Source organism: Bubalus bubalis, chromosome 19, assembly GCF_019923935.1.
Source record: "Bubalus bubalis isolate 160015118507 breed Murrah chromosome 19, NDDB_SH_1, whole genome shotgun sequence".
NCBI lineage: Eukaryota > Metazoa > Chordata > Mammalia > Artiodactyla > Bovidae > Bubalus > Bubalus bubalis.
This window is the reverse complement of record NC_059175.1, coordinates 59,220,857-59,240,095: the sequence shown is the minus strand read 5'-3', so window position 1 is coordinate 59,240,095 and position 19,239 is coordinate 59,220,857. Positions and strand designations below refer to the sequence as shown.

General features: G+C 38.8%; 1 protein-coding gene across 1 annotated transcript in view; it reads right to left on the bottom strand.

Moving 5' to 3' along the window:
• Positions 1 to 19,239, bottom strand: part of DNAH5 (dynein axonemal heavy chain 5) — a 336,311-nt gene that overhangs the window by 102,345 nt on the left and 214,727 nt on the right. The window contains exons 50-54 of the mRNA XM_045163647.1: positions 18,571 to 18,794; positions 14,860 to 15,058; positions 11,618 to 11,790; positions 5,862 to 5,992; positions 1,211 to 1,364 (exon numbers count right to left, since the gene is read on the bottom strand). Of these exons, the coding sequence (XP_045019582.1) occupies positions 1,211 to 1,364; positions 5,862 to 5,992; positions 11,618 to 11,790; positions 14,860 to 15,058; positions 18,571 to 18,794 (881 nt within the window). The remainder of the gene's footprint in view (positions 1 to 1,210; positions 1,365 to 5,861; positions 5,993 to 11,617; positions 11,791 to 14,859; positions 15,059 to 18,570; positions 18,795 to 19,239) is intronic.

Here is a 19,239-nt window from a genome sequence, read left to right as displayed (position 1 = left end):
TTACAGCCTGGTATGTACAATGTGTTTTCTTCATTTGTGTCCTTAAACTCATGTTTAGAAAATCAACCAATGTCCTCACAGTAAGATAGACCACATTTTAATATACACAAATTGTTCTATTTTATTAGTTGGAAAGTCACAGCCCTTTAAGGGGGTGAATGGGCATATCAAAAATCCAACCAGCTTTTCTTGCAACCTTCTTCTGTTTTTCCATCTCTCTTGGAGCTTCCATTAACATCTTCAACATTTTGATTGGGAGTTTTATTCCTCAAAAACCAACAGGAAAAGCCATTCTTCAAACCAATCACCTAATCCCAATAATAGTACTGATTCAGTACTTTAACAGAGAAATACAGAAGGAAATCCTCCTACCTCTGGAGAGATTCTGAAGAGGTGAAACCCATATGTGGTACATATCCACAATGGAATGTTGCTGCTGCTGCTGCTGCTGCTAAGTCACTTCAGTCGTGTCCGACTCTGTGCAACCCCATAGACGGCAGCCCACCAGGCTCCCCCGTCCCTGGGATTCTCCAGGCAAGAACACTGGAGTGGGTTGCCACTTCCTTCTCCAATGCATGAAAGTGAAAAGTGAAAGTGAAGTCGCTCAGTCCTGTCCGACTCCTAGCGACCCCATGGACTGCAACCCACCAGGCTCCTCTGTCCATGGGATTTTCCAGGCAAGAGTACTGGAGTGGGGTGCCATTGCCTTCTCCAACAATGGAATGTTACTCAACCATAAAAGGAATGAAACTGAGTCATTTGCAAAGATGTGGATGGACCTTGAGTCTGTCATACAGAGTGAAGTCAGAAAGAGAAAAACAAATATCGTATATTAACACAAATATGTGCAATCTAGAAAAATGGTACAAATGAACCTATTCACAGGACAGGAATAGAGACACAGACATAAAAAGAATGGACTTGCTGATACAGGGATGTAAGGGGAGGGTGAAATGAACTGGGAGATTGGGATTGACATATATGCACTACTTTGTATAAAATAGCGAGCTAGTGGGAACCTGATGTATAGCCCAGGGAGCTCAGCTCAGTGTTCTGTGATGACCTAGAGAGGTGAGATGGGGGGACTATGAGAGGGAGGTCCAAGGGGGAGGGCATACACATACAGTTAATTCACTTCACTGTACAACAGAAACCAACACAACATTGCAAAGCAATTATACTCCAATTTAAGAAAAGAATAAGCTCCTACCTCACCCGATGATAAAACATTATTCATATATTCCAAAAATGACTCATCTTTAATTTCATTGTCTGTGAAAATAAAAGTGATGCCTTTGCCTTGCCGACCAGCTGTTCTATACAATGTCTTCAGGTCTTCCATCAGATTTGATGTGTTGTAGGATCTAGAAAGAGTGTCATTGTGCCATTAGCTAAAATATGTTCATGGGAAGGAAAGATCCTTGTAACAACACTTTATGCCATTTGGTTAACCAAAAAATGCTGATATTATGCCATCAGGTAGCTATTTTGTTGTATGCAACTGTTACTGGTTCACTGTATTTACTTGCAAAAATGAAAATAATTTTTTAAACTCCACATTTTATAAAACATAATATTACACACAAAAAACATCTAGAGTGAAAAACCAACCTGAAACAAATGTGTAATTTTTAGCACAACTAAATGCCATCAAAATGAGTATATACATGTCTCATTTTGAAAATATTTGTTGGTAAAGATAATGGAAAAGCCAAGCTGGAATATTTACTAAGCACCCATCTGCAATTGATATTTTAGAAGCTACCTCATAAACTGAATTAAACTAAAGAATTTCAAGTCTTCATTATACGGCATGAGGGAGACACCCTGTTATAAATGGGGCCCTTCTAATCCCCCAACACAACTATTTTCACTGTATCTTTGTATCTCACATGAAAGAATTTTCTGAGCAATCAGTGCACTGCAGTAGAATCATTGGAAACATTATTAAATATCCCACTCTAACTCTTCTCTCATGTCCAAAGGAATCCTTTAGTGAAAGTCAACTTGCAATCATGAAATGTGAGAGAGGTCTCAATATAGAGGAGCCCATGACTGCCAAAAGGGAAAATTAAGATATTCTTATCCTAGAGACTCTGATTCAGTAAATTAGTATCTGAAGTTTTTGTCATTAGATAAACTCAGAATTTAAGGCACAAGAGCCAATGGCCTTCTGATTTTTAAAAAGCTACAAAATATTTAACTTCTATTCTCTGTGTTTTTTGAACATTTAAAACCTAAACTCTGGAACCAGAAATAGCACTACAATGCAGCAAGATTTTATTTATTTTTAACTGGAGGATCATTGTTTTACAATATTGTGTTGGTTTCTGCCAACTTGAACCAGTCATAGGTATATATATATATATGTCCCCCCCCTCTTGAACCTCTCTCCCACCTCCCACCACATCCCACCCCCCACGCAGCTAAGTTGTTACAGACTGCCACGTTGAGCTCCCTGTGTCATACAGCAAATCCCCACTGGCTATCTATTTCACATATGGTAATGTGTATGTTTCAGTGCTCCTCTCTCAATTCATTCCCCTCTCTCCTTCCCCCACTGTGTCCATAAATCTGTTCTCTGTCTGCATCTCCACTGCTGCCCTGCAAACAGATTCATCAGTACCATTTTTCTAGATTCCATATATATGCGTTAATATACAATATTTGTTTTTCTCTTTCTTACTTCACTCTATATAACAGGCTCTAGGTTCATCCACCTCACTAGAACTGACTCAAATTCATTCCTTTTTATGACTGAATAACATTCAGTTGTGCATATGTACCACAACTTCTTTATTCATTCATTTATCCATGGACATCTAGGTTGCATCCATGTCCTGGCTATTGTAAACAGTGCTCATGCACCAATATTTCATGAAGACTTCTAGATAAATAAGATCTGAAAGGTGAGAAAAAATGTTCAAAGACACAGTCCCCTGAGGAAGAAAGAAAGAAAGAGGCGGGAGGGAGTGAGGGAGGAAATGGAAGGGAGAGAGAGAAAAAAAAAAAGAGAGATAGGTAGGGATAACAAAAGAAAGTATCTTCTTGCGATACGGGAAAACTTTCAGCCCAGTCTCCTAGATCTCAAGGACCCCAGTGCTTCAAATAACATAACCTGAGTCATCTAACAAATAGCTGTGCTTCCAAAGGAGAGTCTCTTAATTGCCTGAGCCTTGACCACATGGCTATGTAAAGGTTAACGCAGTAGGATGGTCTCTGGAAGATTCTGAGAAGCCAGAGAAGGCCCTGACCCTCCTCTTTCTCAGTACAGGAGCATTCCCAGCACAACACACAGAGGAATTTATCACAGAGAGAGGAGGCGAAAGGTGTTTTTTCTGAGGCAGCACAGTGTCATCAAAGTCATGTCAGACCAGAAACCAGAAACACTGTGGTCAATTTCCAGGTTTATCTGGGTTTCCACGCAAATCATAGCCTTTCTGAGCCTCAGCTATAAAATATTCTGCCAACCCACAAAGCCACAAAGTTCTTTCAAATATCACATTAGCATGTGCATGTAAAAGTACTTTGAAAACTGTAAGTTTTATACAAAATATGAGAACAAAAATCTCAGCGTTCAATCCCTTTTCTTTTTTGTGGCTTAAATTTTTTTTATTTATTTTATTTTTTAACTTTTCAATATTGTGTTGGTTTTGCCATATATCAACATGAATCCCTTTTCTGAACAGGTTATCTCTCATCTAATGCTGCTTCTATCCACAAACCAGAAGAATTATACACAATGTAACTAAAATTATTTCTCTCTGTTTTAGTACTTGGGGAAAAAACAACATTTTAGATTGATTCTCCAAGCAGAATTCAGTAATGTAGACCAAACAAAAGGTGTAACAACAACAACCTGAGTATCCGGCTCTCCAAACCAAGTGTTTAATCATTTCTAAACTTTGTCGCGGCAAGTGGCAATGAGCCTCCATCTCAGAGATCACAGCACCAAACCAACATTTAGTCAACACCAGACAGGCAAGACTCCCACCTAGAAATTAACTGCTAATAATTTTCTGCCCAAATAAACTTTCCAAACTGGCCTCTTGCTTCTCACTTTATCTTGGTTTATCCTGAAGTTCTGTTCAGCCAATCTTTATCTTCCATTTTTACTTCCTAATTGTCCCCACACTGCACACACGTATCTGAGGACAGCTTTTCTGGAGGTCCCTACTTTGATGAGTAGCAGCACAAACTATCCAGTTTCCCAAGCTAGAACCAAGATGCATCAATTTCAAAACTGCCAGTTTCTTGAGGATCTCTTGAATCTGCCCTCTATACTTCACTCCTACTGCTTCCGCTCTGGACACCACCATCTCTTGCCTAGATCCCTGAGTTAGCCTTCTAACCTTTCAGTTTCATTCCTTCTGTCCATCTTCTCCATGTGCAAATTTGACACACCTCCCCAAGTGGAGACTCATGAATGGTTTCCCAGTGCTACGATGAAGTGAAAGTGGCTCAGTCGTGTCCAACTGTTTGTGACCTCATGGACTATACAGTCCATGGAATTCTCCAGGCCAGAATACTGGAGTGGGTAGCCAGTTCCCTTCTCCAGGGGAATCTTCCCAACCCAGGGACTGATGGCAACCCACTGCAGTACTCTTGCCTAGAAAATTCCATGGATGGAGGAGCCTGGTGGGCTACAGTCCATGGGGTCGCAAAGAGTCGGACAAGACTGAGCAACTTCACTCACTCACTCACTCCTGTACTGCAGGCAGATTCTTTACCATTTGAGCCACTAGGGTGAAGTCCAAATTCCTTATGACACCTCCAAAGGCTTGCATTTTTCCTCCTTTCCCACTTTCCACCTTAAGTTATATACCAGCCATATGTAACAGCTTTCAGGGTCTCAAATGTAACTTTACATGTGCTGATCCTTTTGCCTGGAACATTCTCTACTGTTCCTCTTCTCTGAGATAATTCTTAGTCATTCAGATCTCAGTTGAAACATCTCTTTCTCAAGGAAGCCTTTTTGACCATCCCCTAAAGTAGGTTAGCAGTCCTTCCCTCACATTTCAGTAGACTCTAGTCTGCACTTATTTCCTTAACAGAGATAAAACCTACGTATCACATCTTATTGAATGAGTTGCTCAGTTGTCCCCATTAAACTGCTATAAACTCTGTGATGACATAGGTCAGGCTTACCTTGCTTATCGGGTACCCCAGCAATGAGCCAGTGCCTGACACATAGTTGGTGTTCAATGAATACTTTTAAACACATGAATAAGTAAATCAACAAACTTTTAATCTATTTTCCCAGTTTACCAACAGTTTACTATTCTTGAAATCTGAATTAACATTCTTTTGCCTGCATTCTCAGTTGCTTCAGTCGTGTCCGACTCTTTGTGATCCCATGGACTATAGGGGGTCAAAAAGAGTCAGGCCCCTCTGTCCATAGAAGTTTCCAGGCAAGAATACTGGAGTGGGTTGCTATCTTCTCCTCCAGGGTATCTTCCTGACCCAGGGATCGAACCTGTATATCTAGCATCTCCTGAATTGGCAGGCAGACTCTTTACTGCTGAGCCATGTGGAAGCCCTAAATTAACATTTAGAATGGATGAATTTCTTCTAAAATGCACTAAAGGAATATACATAATACTCATATCAAGAATAACATGAAAACCAAGAGGCATCTATTGATGAAGTGAGAGGCTGAAATGTTTCTAAAGCAAATTATTCATGTGAAATTTTCGTGGTCTATGACAGAGGTTGAAAGAAAACAATAATAAGTCAACATTCAAGAAAGAAAACTATTATGGTTCCTTTACATTAAGATAAATGCATTCTTAACTCCAAGTGGCTTCTAAGAACCATTTATCAAAATCCATTTCAGGTTAATTAAAGTGAAGGCGTGTTACCTTGTCAGAGTGATCTGGAAGGAAGTGTAGCCGGCGATGAATGAAGCCAACCTTGTTAAGCTCTGCTTCCCCGATCCGCCCACCCCAACCAGGAGGGCATTTCCCCGGGGAGTACGAATGACACGTGAGATCTAGAATATAGAAAATAAAAAGTACATCTCATTTAATGTGCAACATTCCACTTTTTGCCTATTTATTCAATACAGGCATACCTAGGAGATACTGCAGATTCAAGTCCATGCCACCATAATAAACCAAATACTGCAATAAAGCAAGTTATACATATTTTTTATTTCCCAATACAAATGAAAGTTATATTTACACTCTACCGTTAACTGTGCAATAGCATTACGTCTAAAAAATCTGCACATACTATAACTGAAATATATTTTATTGCTAAAAAATGTTAACCATCACCTGAGCCTTCAGTGAATGATCATCTTTTTGCTGGTAGAAGGTTTGAAATATTATGAGAATTACCAAAACTTGACACAGTGAAATGAAGTGAGTCCATGCTGCAGGAACAATGACACCAACAGACTTGTTTGGCAAAGGGTGACCACAAACCTTCAATTGTAAAAACCGCACTATCTGCTAAGTGCATTAAAGTATGGGCAATGAAATGAAATATGCCTGTTTAAGCATTTTAGAAGATGTAGGTGTCTTAGGATCAGAATAGAAAGATACACTATTTGGACAAATGAAAGCATTTCTGAAATAGAACAGTGGAGAGTAGGGAGGTGTACCTTTTAGGAAACTCGGAGGAGAGCAGTACAGAACAGTAGGCAGAGCCCAGACTGTGTCTTGCTCTGAGTTTTCAAGGAGAGAAATAAAGGTGACTTTGAGGTTTCCTTTTAGTTTGCCAATCTGATTTAGGAGGACAGGAAAGAGAACAGAAAATTTCTAAACAATGTGCATCCTTGGAATACACAACACACAATTAATTAGAATATCCCCCACATTTGAAAACTAATGCAGTTTAAGTAGAAGGCAAAAATTTTCCAAAATATGGTATAAATGATGGAATTTGAAAGGAATAAATGTAAACACTCCTATTATTTGGCAAAGACAGTGATACGTAAGGTAGCTAAGAGGTTATGGGTAGACCAGAAGTCCACTCTCTACCACTCAGTAGTTTCTCATCATTCAAGTCACTTTTTTGGTAAAAGCCTGTGATTCTTTGGTTTTAATGGTATTCAATGAATTACTTTCACCATCAGGTCTCCAGCCCCACCTAGAGGGGATTACTGTCGAATTCTCCTGGATGCTTTTCTCACTCCATGTGATGACTATCTCTCCCTCCTAACTGCAGTTTGAGCCTGCAGTATTGCTGTATTGTCAGCTTTTTTTCTAAACTAATGATCAAGAATTATATAGGAGCTAAGGAGGGGACTTCACTTTCACTTTCACTTCTCAAGAAGGGGTCACTTCTCTGTTACTGTTGGAAGTTTTCTGGCATAGCCTGACCTCTGCATCTAATAGGGGTTTTTTTTAATATAAATTTATTTGTTTTAATTGGAGGCTAATTACAATATTGTATTGGTTCTGCCACACATCAACATGAATCCGCCACAGGCGTACATGTTTTCGCCATCCTGAACCCCCCTCCCACCTCCCTCCCTGTACCATCCCTCCAGGTCATCCCAGTGCACCAGCCCCAAGGATCCTGTATCGAACCTGGACTGGCGATTCGTTTCTTATATGATATCATACATGTTTCAATGCCATTCTCCCAAATCATCCCACCCTCTCCCTCTCCCACAGAGTCCAAAAGACTGTTCTATACATCTGTGTCTCTTTTGCTGTCTCACATACAGGGTTATCGTTACCATCTCTAATAGGGTTTTGTTAAACATCCTTTTTCAGGATTCCCTCCACTGGCAGGCATTATACTCTACTCCTGTTGGGACTACTCTTGCTTTTGGATTATACTCCCAATTTAGTGTGAGTCCGATGAATGAAGTCCATTTTCCCGTTGTGGACTGAGAACCTGGTTCCGCCAAACCTGGTAGAACCTTGCTCTTCCAGCCTCCTACTCATCTCCTCCATGTGATTCCCTCTTAAGTTGTTACAGGCAGGGGAGGAGTGGTACAGGCAAGAATTCTTGGCATTTCCCCAGTGTCTATTCATATTCTTTCCCTGGTGTTACTTCAAGAGGCATAGATAAAACAGGTAAGAAGTTACTGCAGCCACCCAGAATCTTCTATGTCTTTTCTTGGTTAACTTTTCCAAAATACATGACTTTTTCAATAACCATTTCCTTTAGTTGATGCTGGTGAATATATTAAGGGTTTAAATAATTATTACTAAGTAGGTATTGGAAACTTTCATCCCAATAACTTTTCCTACAACTGGGCTTAGGTGTGAAACTAAAAATGTCCGTTCCCATCTTCTAGCACTTGTACGTACTTGCTCAGGGGCTTAGTCGTGTCCAGCTCTTTGCAACCCCATGGACTGTAGCCCACCAGTCCCCTCTGTCCATGGAATTTTCCAAGCAAGAATACTGGAGTTGGTTTTTACGTCTTACTCCAGGGGATCTTCCCAACCCAGGGATCGAACACATGTCTCCTACATCTCCTGCATTGGCAGGTGGATTCTTCATCACTGCATGCCACCTGGGAAGCCCCTTCTAGTATATGAGAAGCCCTTAAAACACATTTGACAAGTGAACATATACATGAACAAACAAATAGAATACTTTAAAAGTAATCTCAAAATCTAGTTGAAAACAGAAATTATAAGAGAAAACAGTGAAGTGAGAACTTCAAATGGGGCTATCTTGTCTTACTATCTCAGACTGTGAGATAGAGATATTCATTTTTTAATTTCTGTAGCAAATATTTTAAAACTTATTAATGCCCATCCTGCCTTGCAGGTGCTTATACTCTAGTAGAGGAGAGAAACCTCTAATAGAAACATGCAGTAAAGCACTGTGGTGAATGCTGGGGTGGGCAGGAATGATACAAACTGGAGGGAAAAAATGCAAGGGAAACAACACTGCTTGAGAAGGCATCTTAGACATGGAGCTAGGAATTTGCTCCAGATCTTGAACAATAACTAGAAGTTTATCATGCAAAGAAGGTGACACACTAGGCAGGAGTTGGGCTAAATTTTAAGAAGAAGGAATGGGATACACACAGTCTCAGAATCAGCAAAATGCCTGAGGGATCCTCATCAGGGTGGGAACTTCAATACCAGCTATGGAAATATTGGAAGACAGGATGTTTAGGGCCATATTGGGGACTTGGTTCAACTCTCAACCTATTGATCAAGCACCACAAGGGTGCCTGTCTCAGCAGTACTCCATCCCGTGAATACTGAAGGGAATAAACTGGGTATCCGCCCTCATAGAGCATACTGTCTGGTAGAAAAGTCAAATACAAGCAGATGAATTCTGGGACACCTGCTGGGAATGTAGCACTGACAAGGTTCTCTGGAATCAGGACGTGTTTAATCATGAGCAATTGATTTCTCTGAATTACACCCTAAATCGAACACCACCCACAGCGGATACGACAAACCATACACACCACGAATGGAACTTTAATCAAAGAGGCAAAAGACATCTTGCAGAAATATTCTTGGTTTCAAACGAAAACCATCATTTTAATAAAGAAAGGAACTAAGAAACACACTTGGTTTCAGACCACAGCCTGGGTTGCTGCGGTTTTCATCTTCAGTCCTGTCCCTTGGCTTCTATCATGCTTTATGGCTAAGTTACATATTTCAAGGCTCACACTCACATGACAGAGTTTGGATAACACGGTACACAGAAAACGAGAGTGTAGGTGAGACAGTGGGCCTAGAAAACCGTGAGAAATAAGGCATTTTAGCTCAAAAACTCCAATCACAGATTCTTTGGCTAATCTCAGAGGAAGCATGCTAAAGGCTGAGGGTGAGGGGAAAACACAGCCAAGGACACGGGCTGCGCACATATGCCTTGAGTGTGATACCCAAACAAAGTGAGGAAATGCATCATCTGTGGGCTTCCCTGGTGGCTCAGACAGTAAGGAATCTGCCTGCAAAGCGGGAGACCTGGGTTCAGTTCCTGGGTCAGGAAGATTCCCTGGAGAAGGAAAGAGCAACTCCAGTCTTCTTGCCTAGAGAATCCCATGGACAAAGGAGTTTGATAGGTTACAGTCTGTGAAGTCACAAAGTGTTGAACATGACTAAGCGACTAACACACACTTGTGCTGTAAAAGCCAGAAAAAGGAAAATTCTAGAGAATTTCCTCAGACAAAAGATTAACATAAATAACCTCATTTCTAACTGTTGTGGAACCCCAAAGCCAATCAGATTTTGTCTCCAATAGATACCTAGTCAGGAAGTTGCCTTTGATATTATTTACTTAGAAAGTGTTATTCTTTGGCTTCTTCCTTTTAATAACTAAATATGAGAGTACCTCTAGTCTTCCTGAAACATTTAACTCAACTATAAACTAGGAACTAATTTCAAAATGTTATTTATATTTGGTTTTGGAAGAACATTTGCACTCATAATTCAATAGAGATGTGTCAGATTCTGAGAATTCAAAGTTTCCAAGCTAAGTGTCCTCATGCTGGGGACATCCAACCCCAGGACTTGCTCATTGTCGTTCTCCTTCTCCCTGACTTAGTCCAGCCTTATAGAAATGCCTTCCTCACACTCCTTAATTTTTCAGAGGGAGAACTGACTAGATAACCTCTGAAATTGTCTCCAGTTCTAAGATTTTATAATTATTAGAGGTGACAATTTGTAATTATGAGGTCGTTCTTCATGGATAAGCCTAAGAAACGGAAGACAGCCCCAAACTGGCTTCTTTCTAATGAAAAGGATGTATTCTGAAAAAATAATTGACATCAACAAAGTGAGAGTATCAACAGGGTTTTAACAGCATTATCTCCCACCACCCATAAATTAGGTCAAGTAAATATCTTTTATTTCTATCCTTTGAGAATCCATCATATCCATCATTACAGTGATTGGAAACCTAAATGACTCATGATAGAGTAGAGAGGAAACTTTACTTTCCTGGTGGGTATCATTTAACAGAATTTTCATCCCAGCTGAAAGTCAATTATCTATGCATTATTGTTAATTACTATTTCCAATTGTGGTGAAATACAAGCAACATAAAGTTTCCCATCCAAACCATTTTTAACGGTATAGTCCAATCCCATTAAGTACATTCATGTTGTTGGGCAACCACCAACATTCATCTCCAAAACTTTCCATCTTGCAAAAATGAAACTCTGTACCATTAAACACAACTCATTCTCCCTCCCTTGGCTGCTACCAACCACCACTCTTTCTGTCTCCCAATTTTCTACCCTAGGTACGGTAGAAGTGGATTCAAATGGTATTTGTGGTTTTGTGACTGGCTTATTTCACTTAGTATAATGTCCTCAAAATGAATGCCCCACTTTTCACCATTCTCCTTAGCAGGATGCAAAATAGAAGCAGGCTTTGTGCCTGTGCTTCTGACTCAGATGTCAACCACAGTCATTCTATGGAGTGAAAACATTGGGCTGGAAGCAGTATAGCAACACTGAATAAAATTATCATATCACACATTTGAAGTACACACGCTCTGATTTTAAACCTATAGGTGTGACATGTTCCATTCAGTTCAGAAATTACATTGGAATAGAGCATTGAGTTTATTTTTAAACTGAACTTTCTCCTAGAAGAGGAAAATTGAAGAGGAGGGGGAAAAGTCTGGTGTACAGGCAAGTGTCTGTCACTCTGGGGAGGTGCTACTGGGCGTGGCCACTGACCTTGACTAAGTGGACCATGGCATCTGCGAAGAACACCAAGTCCATGCCTGCACCACGGATGCTCTCGTTATAGAGCTGCAAGAACATATTCAAACGCTCCTTCAGGTGATCAAAAGATTCAACAGGCTCATAAATTTTGGGCATCTCAGCATCAGCCTCCTCAGATGTTTCACCTGGGGTTAGGAAAGAAAAATCAACTAAGTTTCTCCAAATCACTGGACTTTACCACTTCCTCAACCTAACTTAGTACACTCTTGGCTTTACAATTTAGCACTGAATAATACTGATTTTTACCTAAAAGCCAGAGTATATATTTTTAGAAAAGAAAGCAAACAATAGTCAAAGCATTAGAATTTTTGTGATCATACACAGTCTTAATTCTTTCTTGTCTACAAAGGGTCAATTTCAAATAATGTCACATACATTGAATTTCATTTATATTCATAATAGACCATTGGCATTTCAAGGATCTTCCCAGAGATACTCACTTAATGGTCAAAATGAAGATCGAAAAAGTAGGGATTTAATGTCAAAATCCACAAAAGAGAGAATTAAATGAGTTTTTAATAAGAATAAAAAGAAAAAGGTCACTGCATCTGCTTAGGAAATTTTTATGATTGGAAATTTTAAGTTAATAGTGAGGATAGAAGTGAATTTTGAGAGAAAAAAGAAAAAAAATTATTTTTGTTGTTAAAAAAAATTTTTGTGTGTGTTAAAAAAATTTAAACACTGAATTATTTCACTGGGAAAATTATTAAATCAACTATTTTAAAAGTTAGAGACACATATCAGCTTAACACTTTTCCAATCATGATTATAAAGCATAATGCCAAAGAAAGAGCTAAATTTGGCATATATAAATTCACTATCAGTTAACATTAGTTGAATATACTAATAACAAGTAAGAAATTCACTGAGTATTAGAAGAGTGAGTCGTCCAAATCTAGTAGTACATAATTACTTTCAATTGACCCTGTCCTAATATAAACTATATTAACCTTTTTATGACAAAGCAAGGAAATTGATTTAGCATAATAAGGTTGGTCTATTTGCAAAGCTCTCTCTAATTGAATTTCAATAGGCACTTCGTTATTTCATAAATGTTCCATTCAAGCTTTGAGAAACAAAGTGTGCTGAAGACACAAAAGGTTCTGTATTTGCCTCTAGCCTCATTCACCCCAACCCCACCCAAGCCCCCAAGGCACACCCCAGAATGCTGGAGTTGTGCCCTGCACCTCAGACACACAACTACTTATCCTTCTGAATTAGAGGAAATAAAACACATAAATTCTAATCACCTTATAATGCTCCTACCTTTACATGATTTTTGAATATGTGTGACCTGATTTAAAATAAACTGTATCAGCTTCTTTCTCTGAAAAGATCTGTCCAACTGCATAGCCAGCAATAAACATCCTTTTCAACTGTTACTCAGAAACTTGACAGATCACATACATCCTTATCAAATCTAGTAAGGGGGTGCCTGGTCATTTTCAACCATTTAACAGATATAAATAGCAAGTGTGCTTCAACATGCCTTTTTGAATATGAAAACTAACTTAATATTCATCCTCAGTATTAGAAGAGGTTTCTAAATGAAAGAAAAATATTCTACTTAAGCTCAGTTATTTCTGAGGAAAGAAATTAACTGGAGCACCACTTCTTTTCATAAAAAATAATACAGTATATCTCAGTTTTTCACAGAACCATAACCACAAAATCTTGGCTCCCCATCACCCACCTCTAATTATATTCAATGGCCCTCTCAGGGAATGTGAGGTTTTCCTTTTTATTTTCAACACCTGGGAATACTCAAGGAATAATCATAGTTTTGCTATATTTCCTCTCACAGTGAGTACAAGACACAGACTGCCCAAGCCATCTATAGACACCATCTCATTTATCCCCACAGGACCCAGGATGCATATTTTAATATTTCCATTTTTATAAAAGTAGAGGCAGGAGATTCAAGAAAGTTCAGAAGCTTGCCCAGGTAAGGTACCGGAGACCCATTTCCCAAATCTACCTCTATACACCAGCTGTAAGCCTTGTCCACTGTCTTCTGCTCTACCCTCCCTCCCAACTCAACCTTTATAACCAAGGCTGACATGTACAAAATGGTTCAGTTCGGTTCAATTCAGTTGCTCAGTCGTGTCCAACTCTTTGCGACCCCATGAATCGCAGCACGCCGGGCCTCCCTGTCCATCACCATCTCCCGGAGTTCACTCAGACTCACGTCCATCGAGTCCGTGATGCCATCCAGCCATCTCATCCTCTGTCGTCCCCTTCTCCTCCTGCCTCCAATCCCTCCCAGCATCAGAGTCTTTTCCAATGAGTCAACACTTCGCATGAGGTGGCCAAAGTACTGCAGTTTCAGCTTTAGCATCATCCCTTCCAAAGAAATCCCAGGGCTGATCTCCTTCAGAATGGACTGGTTGGATCTCCTTGCAGTCCAAGGGACTCTTAAGAGTCTTCTCCAACACCACAGTTCAAAAGCATCAATTCTTTGGTGCTCAGTTTTCTTCCCAGTCCAATTCTCACATCCATATGTGACTACTGGCAAAACCATAGCCTTGACTAGATGGACCTTTGTTGGCAAAGTAATGTCTCTGCTTTTGAATATGCTATCTAGGTTGGTCATAACTTTCCTTCCAAGGAGTAAGCGTCTTTTAATTTCATGGCTGCAGTCACCATCTGCAGTGATTTTGGAGCCCAAAAAAATAAAGTCTGATGCTGTTTCCACTGTTTCCCCATCTATTTCCCATGAAGTAACAAAATGGTTACTCTTAATCAAAGATTACAAAGATACATTTACTTAACACATTATGGAGGAAATTTGCAACAACATGCGTTCTATATTTATTGAGCACCTACTATGCCTCAGGCTTGTTTCAGCAAAGTTCACTAGACAGAAATTTAACATCCCTGAACTAAACCTCTGTCATCAGATATCCCCTTTGCTGTTGTTCAGTCGCTAAGTCGTGTTCGACTCTCTGTGACCCATGGACAGCAGCATGCCAGGCTCCTTTGTCCTCCGCTATCTCCCAGAGACTGCTCAAATTCATGTCCATTGAGTCAGTGATGTTATCTAAGCATCTCACCCTCTGCCGCCCCCTTCTCCTATTGCCTTCAATCTTTCCCAACATCAGGGTCTTTTCCAACAAGTCGTCCCTTCACATCAGGTCGTCACTTGGCAAAGGATATCCCTTTGGAGGATTTCAAATTCTGCTTCAATAGTTTACCTGTAGCTTCAGGTGCATCCCTCAAGAAATCCACAAAGTAAGTGTCAGTTCCGCAATCCACCAAGAGTTTTTTCTCTTCACCAAACTCCTCCTCCACCAAGCTGACTAAAGTCTTATCAAACCAGGTCACATCATCAGATGCCGTGAAGCGATCAGCAATAACACGTTTACACTCATGCTTCCACAGCCTTAACAGTTCCTGTCAAAAGCATCATTTAAATGCGTTATTAATTCCCGTTATGTCAGAGTTGGAAATTCAAGTGGGCAGTATCATAGAGGACCCTCCTTCCTGATTTAGAATGTGACATTTTTTAAAGTTAAGGCTAACATTACTGGTTTCCTTTTAATGTGAGCAACAGGTTTGGGAGCACTTTAGAAAAAAATCCTGGAATAATGGTTTTCATTTGGTATGTGATCACCAAAAAAGGACATTTTTGGGTGCCAAAATGATGTGGGGGACGTTACTGGGATTTGTACAGGAATGCATAGTCTTAGGATACAAAATTGTCCATGAATATAACTGTCCTGTTAAAAAATAGATAAAATAAAAAGTTAAAATATACTGAGCTTCATTTCTTTTTTTTTTTTTTTTTTTTTTTTTTTTTTTTTTTCAGATCACAAGATATTTTATTTGAGTGATTGGTACTTAACCTTGAGAATAACAATAATTATAACAATACTTAAAATTCATTTGGTTTTACTATAATGCATCCATCACACATTTATTCACATGCTTCATACTCATTTTCTTTCATTCTTAATACAGTTTTGTCAACTATGTATCAACTTAGATGGCAACACAGGCTTAAAGATATTAGTAACTTGCCCAGTTCTTTGTCATTTTTTTTTTTAATTTTATTTTATTTTTAAACTTTACATAACTGTATTAGATTTGCCAGAGCTTCATTTCAAATTGGTCTCATCTGTGTTCAGTCACTCAGTCGTGTCTGTGACTGCAACTCCATGGACTGTAGCCCACCAGGCTCCTCTGACCATGGACCTTCCGAAGCAAGAATACTGGAGTGGGTTGCCATTTCCTTCTCCAGATAGTAAATAAAAAGTATTCATTTTCAGCCCTTAAATTAAAACAAAACCATTCCTAGATAAAATACTAATTCATTCTGAATGGCCAAAAAACTAATATTCTACATAAAAGTTCTATGTTTCTGATCAAATTAGTCTGTTTGGATAAGACATCTACATTATGGCCAGAGCATAGTGTAAAAGTTGTGTATAAACAACTCTCGTGCATGCAACTGAGATAATTACAAAGATACATTTACTTAACACATTGTGGAGAAAATTTACAAAAAAAATCTGGGTTATCTGTCACCTCATCTAGATACTCCAGGGCCCAAAGTTAACTGGAAGTTCAGAGAATTAATTGTTCAATACAGCTGTTCTGATAACAAGAATAACAAAGTTTGTCTAAGCATCTTATTTGATATGAAAGACTGGTGCAAATTTATTAACTTGGTAACATTTTTGCAAGATAGAAGGTTTTTAAGTTATTATATTGTGAAAGTGTTAGTCGCTCAGTCGTGTCCAACTCTTTGCAACCCCATGGACTGTAGCCTGCCAGGCTACTCTGTCCATGGTATTCTCCAGGCAAGAATACTGGAGTGGGTTGTCATTCTCTTTGCCAGGGGATCTTCCTGACCCAGGGATCAAACCCGGGTCTCTCACATTGCAGGCAGATTCTTAACTGTCTGAGCCACCAGAGAAGCCATTATATTACTAATGATCAAATGCTCTTTGGTTGCCAGGAAATAAAAGCTTAGTAAAATATATTTAATGACACGGTTAAGACAAAAGTCCATGACAAACCAATTGCTGGAACTGTTAATGCTGATTTAAAATCAGCACCAAAAAAAATAGGTACTTAAAAAGTAATATTGGTGGTATAGTGGTAAAGAACTCGCCTGCCGATGCAGGAGACGCAAGAGACGTGGGTTCGATCTCTGAATTGGGAAGATCCCCTGGAGCAGGAAATGGCAATCTGCTACAGTATTTTTTCCTGGGAAATCCCACGAACAGAGGAGCCTGGTGAGCTACAGTGCGTGAGGTCTCAAAGAGTCAGACACGACTGAGTACAGCATAGCAGCATTCCACGATGCCATTAATTTGTCAATAACTTTGAGGGAAAAAATTAAATTACATGTTCACTACTGCTAAAATGACTCCCAATTCTCTGTAACAAGGAGAGTGAGTTTTCCCCACAATGTCTTGTCTTGGAGGCAGCCAGTAAGGTTACCTACTTCATGACTATGTGGGGTAAAGCTGGGTTTTTCTTATCATCCACACTTGATTTGCTTGTGACAGTTTGACTGACATTTCAACTGTCTCTCTGTGTTTATGTGGAGAAGTCCCTAAAACCTATTTGCTTAACTTCCACCTCAGTACCATCAAAGTCTGAAAAAGGGGCTGGTGTTGTCTTAGCCTAAGCACATAGGCCCTTCAGCAAAAAAAAAAAAAAAAAAGTACTGCATTTTTACATACTATATACTTTACAATTTTCCATATTACATACATACTGATTTTTACACACTAGAATTTCCTTTTAGTCCAAAGAGAATTCTTATAGTGCTAGAAACTGTTATATTTGAGTGTCTGTACAAATGCTCATTTTTCTGTCAAATGAAATTTCTACTCTTCTGCCTCTTTTCAGTTTTACCAATATTTGTAATTCTTTTAGTGCATCAAGTTATATGGAAAAGAAAGATCATGGATGACTAACAAAAAAAAGTGGTTTCATCCCTCAATTTGGAAAGTTTATTTATAAAGATAATTACTAGATTCCATATATGTGCATTAATATATGATACTTGTTTTTCTCTTATTTCACACTGGATATCAGGCTCTAGGTTCAACTAACTCAAATTCGTTCAGTCAGTTCAACTGATTCAAAGTTGTTCCTTTTTATGGCCGAGCAATATTCCATTGTGTACATGTACCACTATATATATGGAATCTAGAAAAGTGGTACTGATGAACCTATTTGCAGGCCAGGAACAGAATCACAGACACAGAGAATGGGCTTGTGGGCACAGCAGGGGAAGGAGAGGTGAGTAAAATTGGGAGAGTAACACTGAAATATATACTCTATATGTAAAACAGAAGGCTAATGGGAAGCTGCTGTGCAACACAAGGGGCCCAGCCTGGGGCTGAGATGAGCCAGAGGGGTGGGGTTGAGGGGGTGGGAGGAAGGCCCAAGAGGGAGGGGATTTATGTATATTTATCGTTGATTCACTGACAATCAATGATAATTAACCAATACAATATTGTAAAGTAATTAGCTTCCAATTAAAATTTTTAAAAAGATAGTTACTTTTTAAAGTTAAAGATCAGGTTTATAATGTGAAGTTTATAATGTGAAGACAGACATGATAAAATCAACAGGCGTTTTTGCCTTTGTTTAGTATAAGAAAATTATGATGAAAAACAAAATCAATTTTACCTTTTATTCTACTCATTAGAAAATAATAGTATACACTGTCTCCTTAAACATAAACCAAATTTAATTGGAATTTTTAAAGAAAAACATTTGGCATACTTTCCCTTTACATTAGTAAAAAGCCACAAAAGAAAAAAATATCCATGCTAAAACATCTCAAAATATTTTCATGCCCATAAAAATTACATTACTAAGAATATTTAGAGTTTATAATAAATAACAAAATTACTCGTTCTACTCTCTTACGCATCACTTACGTCTGGTTCCTTGATAACCTCTGGAGTAGTGTTCAGCATTCCCTGCCAGATCCTAGAAAGATCTCGAAGGTTAAAAACGTAATGGAATTTTGCAGGGGTCGGGAGCATTTTAATCTTAGTCATTTGCCATAGTCGGCGTGTCAGGGGCACCAACTTCGTCACCCAATCTCTCACTTCTTCTGAGAAACCCCTCTGGGTACAGTAATAACCTACCCCAATCACACCTGAAAGAGGAAAAAAAGTCATAACATTTTGACTGACAGTTCAAATCAACTAAATTAAAATGAAAAACGTAATGCAGAATATAAATACAAGGACACATTTTAATAGTTAACCACATATTAAAGAAATTTGGATTAATTAATTTGGAAGGGGGGTTAAACCTAAAAAGTAGGTATAGATTCAAGTGAGTTAGCATTCAAATACTGAAAAGCTGATTAAGAAATGCTGCTGAAAACTCTAGCTGAACTAATTCAGTATTATTAAATGGGTAACAATGATGAATATATAAAGTTGCATTGGACAGATAAGAAAAAGAAAGGTCTCACGAATCTTCTAAGATTAGTTCATTGTTTTGTTGCCATTCCATGCATTATAATATATTTTTATTTACTTTATAGGCAAAATTTTCCAGGCCAAAAAGGATAATTAAAAGTGATAATAGTCATT